This window comes from Phalacrocorax carbo, chromosome 22 (assembly GCF_963921805.1).
Source record: "Phalacrocorax carbo chromosome 22, bPhaCar2.1, whole genome shotgun sequence".
In the NCBI taxonomy this organism is placed as follows: Eukaryota; Metazoa; Chordata; class Aves; order Suliformes; family Phalacrocoracidae; genus Phalacrocorax; species Phalacrocorax carbo.
In genome coordinates this window covers 6,568,839-6,586,207 of record NC_087534.1, presented here as the reverse complement: position 1 = coordinate 6,586,207, position 17,369 = coordinate 6,568,839, and the positions used below count along the sequence as shown (strand labels likewise).

The window sequence follows — 17,369 nt, the reverse complement described above, 5'->3', positions numbered from 1 at the left end:
AATTATTTACCTATTTACTTATTTATAAATAAATATATTAACTTATTTATTTATAGTAAATAAAAATAATTTATTCATTATAAGTAAACGTATTGACTGATTTATTTATAGTAAATAAAAATATTATACATAAATGTATTAACTATTTTACATATTTATAGTAAATAAAATTATTTATGATAGGCAAATATATTAACTTAGTTATTTTTAAGTTAATAAATTAAATACGTAAGTAAATAAGTTTAAAAAGTAAATAAATAAGTAAAAAGGAAAGTGTGAAAATGCATCCATAAAGAAAGGATAAAACTGCACTGGGAGGTTTCAGGGGTTACAACAACTCAGATTTTAATGTCTTATAATACAGGACCTTTTTAAACCAAATCACCAGCCTGCAAAAGCCGGCTTTAAAAGCTTTTCCCAACCTGTATGCTGAGAAAACCCGTTTTGGAGGCAGCTTTGTGCCGTTTGCTCGGGGCTTGTGGCCAGCGGGAGCCCCAGGAGGACGGGAGGGCTGAGATTTGCTTTGCAGGTAATAAATCCCCTGGGTTTGGGGCTGGACATCGGGAGGATGGTCCGTGTGTCTCCCCTGAGGGAAAGCCAACAGCATCCCGACCCTCACCACGTGGAGGCAGATAGAAAAAGCTCAGGATACAGAGGAAGACCAGCCACCCGCTTCCTGGCATTTCCCTCCTCTCTGTTCCCTTTCCACCCCTTTCCCACGGGCATTCCCTTCCAAACTCCTGCTTGCGAATTTAGAGCCGCACCGTCCAAGCGAGGTCATTTCAAAATAGCAAAGCCAGCCCAGGGCCAGCTGCCGAAAACCAAACTGTGAGGTTTTTTGGGGTGTCACAGCTCCTTTTCCCTGCAACCTGAGCAGCATCTCCCACGCCAGAGCTGCATCCCGCGGGTGGCTCCCAGGAAACCCAGCCTGCCGCAGTGGTTATCGCTGCTGGTCGCCAGCCGCACCTGGGTGCCACGCACCCACCCCGGGGCAAGGCTGGGCGCCAGCACGGACCTGTCGGAGGAGATGAAGGCGGTCGATAACTTGACCTTTAATTCACATCCCAGCATGGCTCATGGGGAGAGCGAACAGCCGGGCCTCGGCCAGGTGCATCACTGCATCTCCTCCATGATTTGGGCATGTTACATTCTCGCATAACTTATTTCTCTTGGAAAATGGATACTAAAGCCTCTCCTGCCTTTCTGCCTTCCCCAGGAAAGTCTGACTCCTTTCTCCTCCCGGTTTGCAGCATCCTTTGCCGAGCGGGGAGGATGCTCGGCACCTAGGCCTTTTCCCCAGGTCCCCGCAGATGAAGGGTTCGTCACCCCCATCAGCCATAATCTGATTTTTAGAGCAGCAGGGGAAATTCTCCAAAATAAAAATGATACAAATGATCACCCGAATGGCACCGGCCATCCCTGATATGATATGCCCCCCCTCCTGCTCCCAGACCGGTCTAAAGCTGGGATACGGGTGCAGCATCCCCAAAAACTACCAGGGCAGCCCATATTTAAAAACCACATGAGTGTGGGCATTGCACTGCTACCCACAGCCATGGGGGGGTTTAGGGGGGCTTTGCTTTGAACCCCTTACACCCTGGGCCTAGCCGGTCCCTCCTTAAAGCCACTGTCCCCTGCCTGGCCATGGCTGAAATGTAATTACAGAGTCCAAGCATCTCTTGCCGCTATCATGTGAAGAAACCCTGTGTCACCGTAAACAGGAAGGGCAGGAAGAAAAACGAGTTGATTTTCTTCCATCCCAACCCGAGCAAAGAAATGGCTGAGGAGCAACAAAGGATTAATTTACCCCGTGCAGAAACGCCAGCTCCCTCCCGCAGCCGCGGGACCCTGGCAAGTCACAGATGTTAAGGAGTAAAAAAGCCGCTTTCACAACCTCAAACAAAGGCATAGAGACGCTTTTCAGGGGCTCGAGGAGATCTGTAGATCCGGCTGCCGCGGTCCTAGGTGTGCTGAGTTAAATACGGCTGGTTCCAGGGAATTGGGAGCGGGAGCAGGAGCGAGGCGGGTAGGATACGTTGGGTGAACGGGAACAATGTTTTTGTGCTCGGAGGGGAGCACACTGCTTGCTTTTGGTGGTAAATTGATTAAGAAACGATTCCTGGGCCTTATTTTCCCACCTTTGATTCATTAGTGGGGATGGATGGTTCTCCAGTTGTCCCTGCCATGTGGAAGATGCAGTGGCATCCCCAAGGGACACCCTCCTCCTGGCACCACATTGCCCAGCAGACCCATGCCACAGTATGGGTGCGAGGCCCCCAGAATCCCTGGCCCCACATCCCTAAAAAGATGCTCTTCTCAGTGCTCCCATCACCTCCGGTCCCAGCTGGAAGGTGCTACATGAGCGGGCACTCACCCAGACCAGCGTCGGACGGATGCGATGGCTGCCGTGGGGGGAGTTCTTGGGCTTTCTCTGCCGCCGTAGTGCATCCGCGGGCATATGCGCAATTTTTGGCTCTGGATGCACAACACATGGCTCATGCTGGGCAGAGACTAAAGCGCGTGATGAGTTCCCTGCAGCCTGCCTGCTTACACTGGGAGCTGGCTTCTCCTGAGAGATGCTGCACATATACAAATAGTATATATATCCATCTGGACCACAGGCCCCATAACTCCCCAGAAGAGCAGCTAAGATGGCTTTGCAACACCATGCTTCAGTCCTGCAACAGAGAGAGCTCCAAATCAGCTGACTTGTAGCTCCAGAGAATCAAAAAGTGGTCGAGGATGGGCTGAAGTGTGCCTGGGAGCCAGAGCTGGAGCGGAAAACCTGTCAGGGAAAGCTAAAGCACGGTGTGGGCAATGAGGGCAGAGATTGCAAGGTGTTTGGTGCCAGGACTCCTGCAAGCAGCACGCCTGTCCCAGTGCTGCGGCGGGCAGGACAGGGGACACATCCAGGTGCTGGGGGATGGTGGGAGCTGGCACAGGCAGCTGGCTGGGCAGGAAAAGCTCCACCTTGTTCCTGCAGGCAGGGTGGGTGCCAGCCGTGTTACACCATTCCCCGAACTTGTCTCCCTGCCCCGTTGCCATGGGACTCCCCGTGTTGTTCCTGGCACCGGTGCCTCTTGCTCTGGATGGTTTGGTTGCATCTCCTGGGCCTCCTCCATGCACGTGGTTGAGCTGCTTTTCCAAACTCCTCCTGCAGATCCTGCTCACCCCTCTGGGCTCCAACCAGAGCTGCACAGCCAGAAAGGTGGGGGTTTGCGTGTGAAAGCGATGGAGATGCGACCAGCCGTAACCACTGTGCGTCACCTCCCATGCAGGGGAAGTGCATGGGGAAGGTCTCAGGGCTGGCGGCTCCAGGGCTGGCAGAAGGATGCACAACCCTTCGCCACCACGAGCACAATCCCTGGGTGTGAGCTGGAGTAAATCCACACAGTCACAGCCAAGATGGGTGCAAGAACTGGGAATAATGGGCAAATAACCACCTGGGGTTGGCTGAACGCGCAGCCAACGCTCAGGACCCTCCAGATCAGGCACCTCTGAGGTCTCTGCAATGCATCATCCCTCTGCACAAGCAAAGCATGGCTCCTTCTGACGCCCGTTGTAGCTTTGCTCAGGCAAATCCTGGTCTGCAAGGAGGCACCCCGAGGAAGGCGCCACCGCTACCCTGAAGCCTGGGGTCACCCACATTAGGCACCTCCATCGGGTGCTGCTCCGCTGCCCTCGGCTCCCTCTGGCCTCGCAGGAGGAGCAGGGGCAGGTCCCGAGGGTGAATCAGCCTTTCTAAGCACAAGCTTGCTGCCTCCAAATTACACCGAGGGCAATTATGTTTTGAAGCCAGGTGTCTCCAGGGTATACCCGAGCCTCTGTCTGTGCAATGAAGATCAAACCAGTTGTGCTGGTGAGGAGGTGGGAGCTTGCAGCTGGGAAGCGTGGTGCCGTCCCTGCAAGCTCCGGTGCACGGAGGACATGGGAGCCGAGCACTGCTCGGGCAAGGCACCAGTGGGTGGGTTCAGCAAGCACTTGAGAAACACCATTTCTGGCCCCCAGCAAATCCCAGGCCTCCCTCTGTGCAAAACCAGCTGTGCTGGGAGGTTTCTCTGGCAAACCTGTTGCCTGCAAATCACTCCCCAGCCAGCTCCCCGCTGTGCAAAGCACCCTTGCCTTCAGGCTGAGCGGTTCGTGGAGCTTCATGGCGCATGGGGACACGGAAGCAGAGGCAGGAGGCGTCCAGGTCCCTGGGCTGTCACCTCTGGCTGGGCTGGGCTGCAGCAGGCAGGCAGGAGGAACAGCTGCCTGCATTAGGCAGAGCTGCAAGAGCCGCCGGGCTGCCTTCTTGCCTTGCGAGGAGGAAGTCGGAATAAAAGCAGCCTCCACCCAGCGCCCAGGCACATCTCAGTGTCCAAATCAAAGGCTTGCGTGGGTGGAGGGACGGCTTGGAGCTCGGCTTGGCAGAAGGTCTCTGTCTGTGCAAGGGGAAGGGAGGGAGCAGGCAGCAGGGCAGCCGGAGGTGGCGGCGAGAGGGTCTGGGGGAGGCTGGCAGCAGTGGGGTTTGGAGCTGGAAGTGATGAGGCTCTACAATCACCTTCACCCTTTCTTGTTCAGCAAACCCTCCTGCAGCACCCTGGATTTTAGCAAAATTACTTGGGTTCTGGGAGAGGAGAAATGCAAAAGCATTTCAAGCATCAGACCTCTGTCCATCGCGTCGCAAGCTCCTGCCAGCTTGGGCAGGAGGGGACATGGGGGTCCCACATCTCCCTCATCACTCTGCCCGGGGGCAGAGCCAGCCCTAACTGGGCCACAGGTGCCATGGGAAAAACCTCGTCTGTGAACCTGTAATTAAAGACTGGATCACAAAGCATGTGCCTAAGGGGGCTGAATTAAGGTTGCGCAGGCAAATGTAACATTGGTATTTCCTAAATTTGAGCATACGAGTCTGCAGCTGGGATGATGTTCTTCTCAACGTGACAATTTGTTGGGTTGTTTTTTCTTAACTGGGAACATAACAGGAAACGCATCTTGAACGTGTGGCATGCAGATAGCTGTGCCTTGGGGAGGGCCCCGGGAGGCCACCGCGACCGGCTGGCAGCAGCAGCACGTTGTCACCCTGTCCGGGTGAGGGACAAGAGCAAATCGGACAACTTAAACCCCAACAAATAAGGTCTGGGAAAGCTGGAAGCAAAGGAAGCAAAGCGGTTGGGAACTAGGAAAATCTTCTGGCTGACAGACCCCCTGCAAAGTCACCGCTCATCCTCTCGCTCCTGCTTGAGCATTGCTGCCCTGAGACTCTGCCTCTATACACAGTCTATATGTTTTCAGAATAATATATATTTTCCTATATATATTCCAATAAATATCTCTGTCTGCAGGTAAAGGATACCCCAGTCTCAATGCTGTGCTCCAGCCTGGCTCGGCTCAGGAGATGTTAGAGAGGCAGGAGAAACTCAGAGCACCCCTCCCGCTCACTTTCCAGTGCCGAGGAAGAGCTGATGCAATGCAAATGGGAAACGCGGCGCTGGGAGAAGGAAATTGCTCCCCAGAAAACACAGTCAGGCTATGGGACTGCAAGAAGTCATGCAGGCTGAGAAGGCAGCAAGCTGCCAAAGGGCTTAGTCATGTAATTGGCTGCCGAGAAAATCCAGCGTTGTTATATTTGATAACAAACAAGGTGGAAAGCTTAATCAGCCTCCTGCTCTGGAGCTCTACTGATGAGACATCGGGGTGAGACATGGTGTGGGGGATGATCCCCAGGAAGGGGTATCTCACAAGCACCCACCAAGGAGGTAGTGTCGCTCCTACCAGTGACAGCGCATGGGGACGATGTGCCACCAGTGGACATGGAATGCCTCCAGGCAGCATGTACCTGCCTCACTGATGGGACCCCGTGTCCCATGCGCTTGCTCCTGGGGGTGTCTGTACACCCCTGGTGCCCAGGAAGCAGGGAGGTGGGTAGGTGTAAGGATCTAGCCTGGATTTTGGGGTGATCTAGCGAGACCATACATAGGTACGACCCCTTGACCCCCCAGGCTGTGACTGCCCTGGGACTCGTTTGGAGGGACAGCCGCTGTGGGTGGGACGCCCTGAGCAGGGACAAGTCTCCACTGCAGCTTGGCCTAAGTGTTGGCCAAGAGCAGCCCTGGAGCCTGCCAGCTCCCTTCCAGCTGGGTATCGATGAAGCCCTGGCCAGCAACCCGCACTCAGCGGGGACACCACCACTGTGTCCTGCTTGGCAGGAAGGTGCCACCACCTGAGCTCTCCTGCCCGCAGCTGCCTTGCTGGGCCATAGGATTCTTCAGATGCCATCGGCTCCCAGGGCTGCACTCAAGCCAACCGCTACCCTCCCGTAGCGCATCCCTACCTGCCCACAAGGCTCTCGGGAGGGAACGGCTGTTCATACCCAAAGCGTTCATTTATTTTATCCACCAGCATCTATCAGAGCTCCTGTTTTCTCTGCAGCTCTGGTGTTTGGGTCCCTACAGGGTTCAGTGGCTCATTAAAAAGGCTGATGAAAAGGTAGGAGTGTGGAGCAGGGCTGAGCCCTGCTCCTTGCTGCTGTGACATGTCTCTGCAGCGAGGTCTGGGGGGAAAACCCACGCAGTTTAAAAAACAAACAAGAATTTCCTTTTTCCTGGTTTATAGTTGCTGTCAGTTGTTTGTGCGGCTGTTTTTTCTGTAGGTTTCTGAATTACCTGCTCATTAATAGGCTACATCAGTGGGGTGGCAGAGGGACACCCAAGAATCCTTCCCACCGACACTTGGTCCCGTGTACTAGTGACCCTGCTAAAAACATTTCTCGCTGCCTGGTTCCTGGGGAAAATACCTTCTTGCCCCCATAAAAGTGAGAAGAACTTGCTGTGTCTCTTTTCGTCCTGTATTTAACCCACTCTGGATCCCATAAATCCATCCTGGATTTATCTCCACTTCTCCAGGGACTTTTTCACTGCCTGCCTCTGGCTGGCTGTCTTCTTCTGTGGTGGCTCTGCGAGCCGTGGCAAACCGGAGGGAGGACAGCAGAGGACATTGCCAGGATGCGGAGGAAGGCAGTGGCACGGCTGTTTTCTATCCGTGGGATGTGTGGCATGGCTTTGCCAGCTGCCTTCCTGCACACAGAGAGGAAATAGTGGGATTTGTTGATAACGACCCTCAGGGCATCACCCAGAGTTGCTTGGTTGTTGTCCCTGCACCCAGGATCAGGGACTCTGTGTTGGGCTTGGTAACAACCCTGAGCACAGCCTGGTGGGAGCTGCTTAAAAACTTTAATTTTAGGGGTGTGTATTTTTGCAAGAAAAAAAAGTGAATTTCCAGCCAAAATGAAACTTTCAGACTTAACTGTTGTCAGGTGGGTCTGCAGCCAGAATTTCCTTCAGCTTGCCGTAACCGCAACGTTTCACCAGCCGCTTTTAGACACTTGGCTGCTGACTCCTGAAAACGTCTGCGTTGGGTTTCTCAATAAGAGCATGGAAACCCGTAGGAGAAAAGTGTCGGTGAAAACCACAGATTTATCTGATCGCTGAAAGCTGCTGCAGAAACGAAGGATGTTTCCTGTCTAGGTCTGCTTATGACGACAGGTCCGGCCCAGAAAGCATTTATGCGTGCGTCCTGCATCTGCGTGCGTGTGGGACTGGGCTCTTATGGGGAAGGTCCCGGGGGAAAGGTTCACGATTTTAGGTCTCTGGCCATCTTTGCAAAGCAGCTGACGGAGCAATGGATGGGTCAGCATGCAGCCCATGTTCACGAACAAGTATTAAAGCTGCCCAGCTGCAGGGCTGGTCATTACTTTTCGTCTCAAGGCAACGTGGTTTGATGAAACACTGTCCTAGTGATGAAGCTGAATGATATAGTTGGCTCTTAAAGCTCTTTGGTCAAGCTGGCATGTTTTGAAAGTATCCTGCATGAAAATCTCAGCAGGTTTTGGCTTGGTTTAGGAAAAAATCAGATAATTCAGTGGATTTTTATTTTCTGATGGCCAACAATCGTGCTGCCCCACTGAAATATTTGGTACTGTGGGGGAAGATGCTCTTTCCTCCAATCTGGCTTTTCATTTCAGAGACCAGGTTGTCATTGAAAGAAAAATACTGGACCTCCCCACACTTCCCTGAGGCTGGAGACAGCCGGGTCTGACTGGGGGCAGTGCTGAAGCTGCTCATCTGTGATTTATGGAGTCGCTCGATCTATTTGCTTTTCCAGCTGAAGCCCCTGTCCTGTGCGTGTGTCTCTTCCACAAAGCTGTGGGAAGCTCTGCTCCGAGGAGTATGAATCACAGCAGCGCTGGGTTTATTTGCTCTTAGTCTAGAAAGCTCCTTCAAAGAGAAGATACTGTCGTGTTGGGCATCGTGCCACCAGGAACAGAGTCTGGGCAGAGCATGGATGGAGGGTCTGGATTTGGGCATTCGGCTTTGGATGTGTAACTTTGATGTTTAATGAAGAGTACAGTTGACCGAAGCCCCTTCTGCAGTCAATGGAGGTAGAAAGGCGCTTCTAGCGAGTCATTCGGAGGTTAGGAGGACATCAACCACCTTCTCGAGGTACCTTGTTCTCTTTTTAGACTGAAGATGAAGCCCAGGATAACTTAACCAGGATAACCAGGACTGGTTCGGAGTGAGCCAGGGCCAGGGAGCTGGGGCTGCCCTTTGTGGCCAACGGTGTGACAAAGATCAGGAGGACATTTCCACCTCCAGAAGGTTTTTCCCATGGAGGCAGAAGTTATTTCACTGCTGGCACTGCCTCTTCCTCCCACTCTGCCTACCCTCCATGGCTCTGAAGTTTCCATGGATTGGAACAAGCAGGGAGCTCGGGCAAGGTCTGAGCGGCAAGAGAGAGGATGGCAGAGGTGGGAGGCAGAAGAAGCTGTGGGGGGGATGGAGGTGCTGGAGGTGAGACCCAAACTCCAGCTCAGTCCCATGGCCACAGAACTGCATGTCCCCCTGCGCCATTTTGCTGCCCCCTCCTTCCTAAACCAAATAAAGGACTTACTGGCATAAGTGAGTTTTAACCACTAATATTTCATCCACAGGAGGACTCCTTCCCTCCCCCTCTCACTATACTGGTATAAATGTAATTATCCCAGGTATAATTAACAGAAACCATGTTTCTAATGTCAGCAAGCAGCCTGGGTGTGTGCTGCAACCTGCCACGGCGTAGCTGTTATCTCTGGCTCACAGCAGAGGGTCAGAGCTGCTCAGGGAGCTCTGTGCTACTGCCAGCACGATGGCTCAGGGACAGGTGGCCCCACCAGCAAGGTGGGGTGCTGAGATTGCCAGTTTGCAAGCACAGCACCCCAAAAGCTGGCCTGCAGAAGCGGGTAGGGACCTGCCAGCCCTCTTCCCCTGGGCTCTGCAGTGAAGACACAGTGTGGGAAAGAGCTCTTATGCTTCGCAGCCCAAATATTCGTCACCCAAAAGTCAACGCTGATGCCTTATACCAGCCTGGGATGTTCAGGAGATACAACCAAAGGAGAAGGGTGTCTGGACACATTTAGTTGCTCCAGTGCCAAGATGACATGTTTTCACTATTCACATCACTGCTACACCACGAGGCTGGCCTTGCTCACACCAGCAGCGTTTTGGGGACGTTGTATGGTCCACCATAGCATGGCAGAGCCAGGTGTAGAGCTCTGCCAGCCGGAGGGTGGAGAACCGATCCAGCCTCACCACACAAGCGTACTTCTGAGGGGCTGACTGCATCACTGAGGCCATTTCCGTCTAACAGGGCAGCGCAGCTCGGCAGAATGAGCTGCATCTTCATTAGAGCTGCTCGCCAGAAGAACCTGCTGATGTTCCTATTCTGGTGAAGAGCCTGGAGGCAGTCAGGCCCTGCTAACAGGAGCTACTCGTTGTGCAGGATCCACGCCGCAGCCGGTTGCGGGGTGCTCAGGGCCCGGCAGGGATGCGTGATGGCAGTGCGGGGAGGGTCCATGCTGAGTGCCACACACCCATTTGGGCAACATGCTGCTGTGGCGCAGGCAGCTGAACCCAGCAGAGCTCAGTTTATCACAGCAGGGTTTTGCAGGTCAAACAATCCATGCTGGCGCTGGCCGAAAAAAGCTTTGGTGGCTATACAAGGCTTGGCTTAAAAAACAGCACCGACAGCGAAAGCCTTTGCTAACTGTTTATCCTGACGGTCCCCTGTCATGCCCAGCCTGGGGTACTCAGCACCTCCCAGGCCGTGGCCATGAGCTCTATTTCCCCAGGGTTTTAGAGGGCGGCCAGGGTGAGGCCCCACTTCCCCACAAGCCCCGGCTGGCTGGGCTGTGCTCTCCATCGCACTTTGGGCACCTGGAAAATGCAGCATGGTAGCGGAGACACCCATCACCCCGGCAGCCCTTCGGGGAGAAAACGGATGCAAGCTATGCAGCCAGATCTCAGCTGGATCCGGCCCTGTTCATGCTTTAACAGCTGTGATAAACCGGGCTTGAAGTAACTTCTTGTACATGAAACCACAACCCGTTTGCTTGGCCTGCAAAAGTTCAGGCTTCAGGGGACTCCCTTGCCGAGCCCCATGCGGTCTGCAGGACCCTGCTGGCTGATGAAGCCCTTTGAAAGGCGGCAGCCGCTGCTCTGGGCTACTGCTTGCTTGCTCTCTGTGTGCATGTGAGGGCATGCCCTGAGCCGCTTCCCTGCGCCAGCAGTTTCCTCCCGTTTTTCGCATGTGGTTCTCTTGCCTGGTCAGGAGGAGAGAAAATATTATACCTAGGCATCAAGTGCAGGTGCTAAATCCCACCCCAAAACATAGAAGCCCAACACCCCAATGCAGGAGGGTGCACAAAACCAACAGCAACCGCTCCTGAACGAGCTGTCCCTTTAACATGGAGGTGTTATTGCAGAAACTACCGCTCCCAGAGTTCAGCGCTTTGTTTTAATGTCCAGGCTCTGAGAGCCGGGCCGGCGCACGCTGGGCTGTGTAGTTTCCCCCCCCACAACCAGTCCTGGCTTTGTGGGGAAGGGGAATGGAGGAGGGATGAAGGGGAAACAACGCAAAATTGTGTTTGGTTGCTGGTGCTGGGCTTATAAAGGTGTGGGGCGAGGACAAGCTGCTCTCCCCACCTCGGCTTTGTGCCCCTGGCATGGTTCTTCATCGCCTTTGTGTGAGCAGGCCCCGGGTGGCGGGGGATGTTTTGGGCAGGGGCACAGGCGGCTGCCCGGTGGCTCCTGCCCGCTGCGGGCCTGGGGGTGCCCAAGGCCTGGGGCAGCGGCGGCTCAACCACAGCACGCTTAATTCAGGGTGGTGGCAGCATGGGGCTGAGCATGGTCTGAGCCCCCAACGCAGTGGGGGAAGCCATTACAGCCTGAGGCCCCCAGCCCGGGTTTAGCACCAACCTAAACCGGTCCTGGCCCTAAGCTGGCCCGAGCTTGACCCCAAGCTGAGCCGGGCCTGGCCCTAAGCCGGGCCTGGCCCCAAGCTGAGCCGGGCCTGGCCGGGGAGCGGCGACACCCGCGAGGGGACGCGCCAGAGGGTGTCGGGCACGGCGTGTCCCCCCCGCGCTGGTCCCGGCGGGGCGCGGTGCGGGTTTGGGGAGGGAAGGGAAGGGAAGGGGCCGCGGGTAAGGCCCGTCCCTGCCCATCCCGGCCGGGCGAGCGGCGGCCCGGCGCCGCTTGGAGCGGCCTCGCCTTCCCGGCGTGCAGCGCGGCGCCCGTCCCCGCCGGGCCGCCATGTTGTCGGAGTGAAAAGCTGGGGGAGAGGCAGGCGGCGAGCGGCCGGGGGGGGGCCGAGATCCGTCTTCATCCTACCGCTCCGCCCGTGAGTATCGGCACCGGACTGGGCCCCCGCCGCGCCGCGCACCTCAGCGGAGCCGCCGGTGGGGCCATATTGGTGGGGGGGCCCGGCAGAGTGGCGCCAGGCCGCCCCGAAGGCGAGTGGCGGCGGAGCGCTGCGCCCGGCTCTCCCGCCCGGCTCCTCGGGGGCCGGGGCCTGGCCCCTATTGTTACCGGGGAGGGGGGGGGCGCGGCGGGCCCCCGCCTCTCTCCAGCCAGCGGCTCCCGGGCCGCTCACCGTCGCGCCCCGGCGGGCAGGGAGGGGGTGTTATTGTTGAGGGGCGGCGGGCCCATCCCGGCCGGGCGTCGTCGTCCCCCGCCTTCCCCCCCTTCACCCGGTCCCGGCCCGCCGCGGGGACCCCGGGGCTCCCCCTGCTCCCGGGGGGTCGGCCCGACGGGAGGGCCGAGGCCGCGCTTTGTTGCGTCGGGGGTCCGGCCCGGCGCTGGCCCGCGTTGAGGGGGGGTGTTTCTGCCCTCCCCGCCGGCCTTGGGGGGGGGGGGGTGTCTTCGGCGGGGCTTGGGGGGCCTCGGCGTCCCCGGGAGGGGAGAGGGCCGGTGCCCCTCGAGTGGGAGGGAAGGAAAATGCAGACAATACTTTTTGATGTGCTGGGTGACCCTGGGGTTTTTGTGTTTGTGTGTTGTTTTTTTTTTAATTATTATTCCTTGGTTTTATCACCATTTCGTATAATACCAGCGTTTGGCCCTTTCTAATTGTACGGGTGTAATTTTAAGAGTTGCTCTCGTGCCCCAACCTGAGAAATACTCGTTTTTTTTCTTTTTCCTTTGGTCAATGTTTAATAACTTTGTTCTGAGCGGAGATTTTATTCGACAGATCATGAGTAAGGAATTTCCTTTATTAAGAGCGAGGGAGGTGGGGTAAGGGGTAGCATTTATCTTCTAATGTTTTAACGCTGGTTTAAGCAATTTGGTCAGTGATCAATTTACCTGCTTCCTGCTGCGTCTCCCCAGGTTTTCAGGAAAACACAAGGTTTAACGTTAAAAGTTCTGGTAGGCCACACAGCTCTCGAACAATGGCTGTGCTTTAATTTCCAGCCGAACTTTCAAAAAACAACCCCAAAAACCACCCAACCCGAACTCTTTTCTAGTTCACGATTGAACTTGTTGAAACCCGCATCTTGTGCCGACTTTATTTTTTAATACTGTCTGTTATTTTTAGAGGAATCTTGGAAAAGAGCAAGGAACGGGTAGCCGTGCTTGATGCAGATTAAAGCTGCCTTATTCAGCGTCGTTGCCACTTAAGCTTAAAACTTACTCGGAGATTTCCCCGAAGTTTTTGTTGCCTGTGGAAGGTCCCACAATCTAAGGGTTTTTTGCTCATAATGATAACATAGGATGGTTTATTTACATGCGATGTTTTATATCAAGGGAAAAGGAAAATTTTCTGCTTTGAGCGCATCGTTGCAGTGTGAAGCCTTTGTTTGTAAATACAGAACTCTTCCCAGCAAACGGTTTACCGAGGAAAAGTTAATCATATATATTTTACTAAGACTTTGGGAATGAAAAAGGTCCCAGTAGCCATTAGCAGGGGCGAGCCTTGCAGCTGCCGGTTAGCTAATGAATGTGCGTTGTGTAGGTGACTTAACATATTTCTGACGCTCTGTGTGCTTTGAATGACAGGATTCAGCTGTCCGCTACATTTAACATGGCATTTCTATAAAAACACATCTTGGAACTAAACTTGAACTACCCAGAATGCTCTTTTCCCCTTTGCTCCCTTTCAAAATGTCGCCTTTGCCAAGTTTTTCCTCTCGTGTTTGGAGCTGCCTTGTCTGTATTAGATGAAAGAGGAGGCGTCTGGGAGCAGGAGGCACTTGAGCGGATCTTCATAGTACCTTGACTGAGATTTTCTAGTTGCAAAAACCCCCTGTCTTTATAGTAATGTGATTATTAACCACCTGCCTGCAAACGAAAGCAGAAATGGGTTTGTGCTGGTGAACGGTGAGGCCTTGCGGCCCACTGCCTTTTGGAGGAGGAAGGTAACGTTGTGGCTGCGCTGACTTCCACTCGCAACTTTGGGCGTTGTGGTATTTCCAGCTGGAAACAGGGGCTTGTGGTGATATGTAAATACTTGAGAGGTTTTGTGGATTCATAGTATCTCCTTATATTTTTTAAGACTGTCCTGAGATAACTTGTAACCTCTTTCCATAGGGGCTGCTCAGATTTCATTGTCTGCAATTAATGTACACCCTGACTTGGTGATGTGTGAATTTATTAGTAATTACTTAATTTTTTTCTTCTTGTGTAGAGGAGCGTTATTGTTTCATTTCACGTTACTGAAGGATTTCGTTTACAATGTTTATTAAAGGAAAGATGCCATGAAATTGTAGCATTTTATTTTTAACAATCAGGGAAGTTTAGTAATACCAGGTGTTGTCACAGGGTTGTAGGAAGTATTTGGGGAAGGTGGTGATTTCCAGACTTTATGAAAGACAGAGGAGTTATTTCTGTTAAATGTTACTGGTATTTAAGTTGTGAAGGTCTTTGAATGTATAAAGCGCCTTGCAGAGTTGCTGGCTTATGTGGCCGTGGAGGCTCTGTGTGTGTGTGTTGGCAAATGCATGTTGTAGGTGCAATAAAAAAATCTTAGCACGACAGTTCTTATAGTAATTTTCTTCCGAGTGTTAACACTGTTCTCCATTAGCGGGACAAACCTGAGTAAGTTTGATCGAAGACAGGACTTGGATTTTTTTTTTTTATTAGCGTGTGTGTCAACTTTGTCTCTCCACTGTTAGAAAATTGTTCTTGGAAGTTGCTTGTAGTAGTTGACCGTTGTTCAAAACTACTATGATGAGCAGAGAGGAAACAGAGCTGCCTTTCAGGCCGTTGGAGCTGCTGTCAGGATCAGGGCCAAGGTTTACAGCCACCAAGGTACAAGACTAAAAGCATTCTCATGCTGGTACGCAGCTGTGGTGGGGGTCCATATGGGCTGAATACCCCCGTCCGGGCCCCAGTTTCATCGTTACAGCTCTGTGGTATTTTTTGGGTTGCCTTTGGGTAACTGAAGTGATAAAGTAGCAGTCTTTACAAAATAATAATACTGACTATACTGTGCCTTTAAAAACAAATTTGGCTGTGTGCTCTGCGTTGGCTTAGCACGACATAACGGCGTAAAGCACTTTTCTATTCACACGTAATGTCTTTATTGCTCTCAGGATCACCTGATAACGTCTTAAAATAACGAACTTGTGTTTTTGTGGTGCTGGCATGCTACCAAAATATTTGGGGGGATAGTAAATTGGTGAGTTGCTGTCAGCCTAGTCTGCCTGTTGCCCCCCTGTGCGCAGATGATTTTGGGTGTGTACAAAGCATTTAGGGTATTTTTGGTGTTGGACGGTTTCTGTGACTTGTCCAGCTTTCCCCTGGCGCTGTCGACAGCGGGACCGGCGCTGCTGGCTGCTCCAGCTCTGGAAGGTTCTGCCGAGATGCTGGGCACCAAAAGGTTAGCTGTTCTTTCTCCAGGGAATCTCATACAAAACGTGTTGGGGTGTTTTACCATCTCACGACCAAAGCCAGCTTCTGAGTTTGCAGGAAGAGTGCACATTGTGTTTGGGATTTAATTAACCGTATAAGCAGAAATCCAGTATTTTAAGTTTGTGTTTCAAAAAAATTAAAAAGGCAACAACAAACCTGTTGCCTTGATGTTTTGCATGACTGAGTGAACACATCGTGATACAGTGGGACTCGTGTATTGATTGAAGATCTGCCTCGTAATTTGTCAGGTGTAAACAAGCACGGCAGGCACTGATGGTGTAATTTGTGTTCCACTGGGTTTTTTGGGGGCTTTTTTCTAGCAATTTTCTGTGGCAGCGCTCCAGTCGGTGTTTTTTCCATCGCATAAATTGGCATTCTGATTTCAGCGTAATGGGTACCTTACATGAATCTTGCATATACTGATAACACTTTGCAGCACAAAATGTGGGATTTTTGGCTAGCCTGCATTTTTGTATGAAATTTTAGTTGGTAGGTTAATGGAGCAAATAACTATGTTAAAAGGCGTCAGATTTGGCATCGTGGTGTTTCCCTGCCAGTCACAAGATGGGTGTGTTATTTAATATGTAAAGCTGAAGCTGTAAGGATTTCATGTTTTCTTTTCCTTCTCTCTTTCTCGCCGTCTCTCCCCCTTCCCCTCACTCCCCGTAGGTGTTGGTGGAATGAGCGTTGCGTGTGTTTTGAAGAGAAAAGCAGTACTCTGGCAGGACTCGTTCAGCCCCCACCTGAAACAGCACGCTCAAGATACAGCTAATCCCAACATGCCTGTTGTATTGACATCTGGAACAGGGTCCCAGGCTCAGCAACAGCCAGCTGCAAATCAGGCGCTTGCAGCAGGGACGCACTCCAGTCCTGTTCCTGGATCCATAGGAGTTGCAGGCCGCTCCCAGGACGACGCTATGGTGGATTACTTCTTCCAGAGGCAGCATGGTGAGCAGCTTGGGGGAGGAGGAAGTGGTGGAGGCGGCTATAATAACAGCAAACATCGCTGGCCTACTGGGGATAACATTCATGCAGAACATCAGGTAAAAAAAAACGTTCAATGTTTCCAAACTCAACACGTGAACGCATCGGGCTTATGATAGATGCTTTTAATGACACTGTTTAAAGCTTAAGCTGGTTATTGTGCAGTTGGAATGGCAACAGTTGTACTTTTTGTTTTCTCTTTCCAGGATTGCGGTGCCTTGGTAGCTATAAGCTGAAATGTTTCTGCTCTTGAGGGTGTTGAAAGCCCAATCCACTCTCTGTGACAGTCCAATGCGTGTTTGCAACATTTATTTTATTTTTTGTTTTTGGATGTGCGAACCAGTGTAGCAGCGACTGCTGCTGCTTTTCAGATCTGTTGCTGTAGTTAAATAATTCTTATGTAATGCTATTACAAAACTGCCAATGCATGTAGGCTGAGCTTTTACCATTCCCAATATTGAAAAACACCGATCTGGAAGTTGCTGGTAATGTGTTTTCCTGGGTTTCTTTGCTTGTTTGTTTTGGGTTTGGGGTTTTTTTGGTTATAATTGGGAGGGGAAAGAGCTATTAATGTGCTTAGCTGAACTGAGAAGAGAACAGCCTTAAGAATGTCATGAAACGGTGCTTTTAGAAACACAGCTAACTTCTTACAGGGCCTTAATGTCTCTAAAAGGGTAGTGGGCCAAAACGTGTCGCGGTAGTAGTGTTTACTAGAAGGCTTTTCAGTAGTTGCATTGTCAGATGTGCTGCGAGTTAAATGAGTGCATGACTCACTCTAGCTTTCTGTCTGTGACCTGTAACTCACTCTTCAAAGAAGATGTGCTTCTTCTAAGGAAGAGTGCATGTGTAAGCACATTCTAACACCGAATGATTCCCACAAATACTGTCAGAGCAGCAGACACAAAGCTTTTGCAACCTTTATGAATATCTCCTGCCTCTGGTTTTTCAAATGAAAGCGAACAAGCCCTTGCTCCTCTGCTCTGCCTCCCCAGGGGATGTGTTGCCAGCCGGACTGTTTAAAAGCAAACATTGCAGTGAATTTTGCAACCTCACTGAAGTCGGTGTGTATATCCACAAAGAAGTAAACACAAGCGCCCTGTTAATTTGTTCTGGAGGAAAAATTGCATAAAATGTGAACTAAGCAGCTGGAGGAATGGTGTAGTTATTGCCTTATGTGGAAACGGA

At 52.2% G+C, this 17,369-nt stretch overlaps 1 protein-coding gene across 9 annotated transcripts in view; it reads left to right on the top strand.

The window, feature by feature from the left end:
* Positions 1-11,505: 11,505 nt before the first annotated feature.
* Positions 11,506-17,369, top strand: part of PUM1 (pumilio RNA binding family member 1) — a 77,274-nt gene continuing 71,410 nt past the window's right edge. For 2 of the 9 annotated variants that reach the window (XM_064471410.1, XM_064471402.1), the window contains exons 1-2: positions 11,506-11,694; positions 15,870-16,243. In XM_064471410.1, coding sequence (XP_064327480.1) covers positions 15,881-16,243 — 363 coding nt within the window. In that variant the 5' untranslated portion in view covers positions 11,506-11,694; positions 15,870-15,880. The remainder of the gene's footprint in view (positions 11,695-15,869; positions 16,244-17,369) is intronic. The other 7 variants (XM_064471406.1, XM_064471404.1, XM_064471403.1 and 4 more) reach the window with 6 other exon arrangements.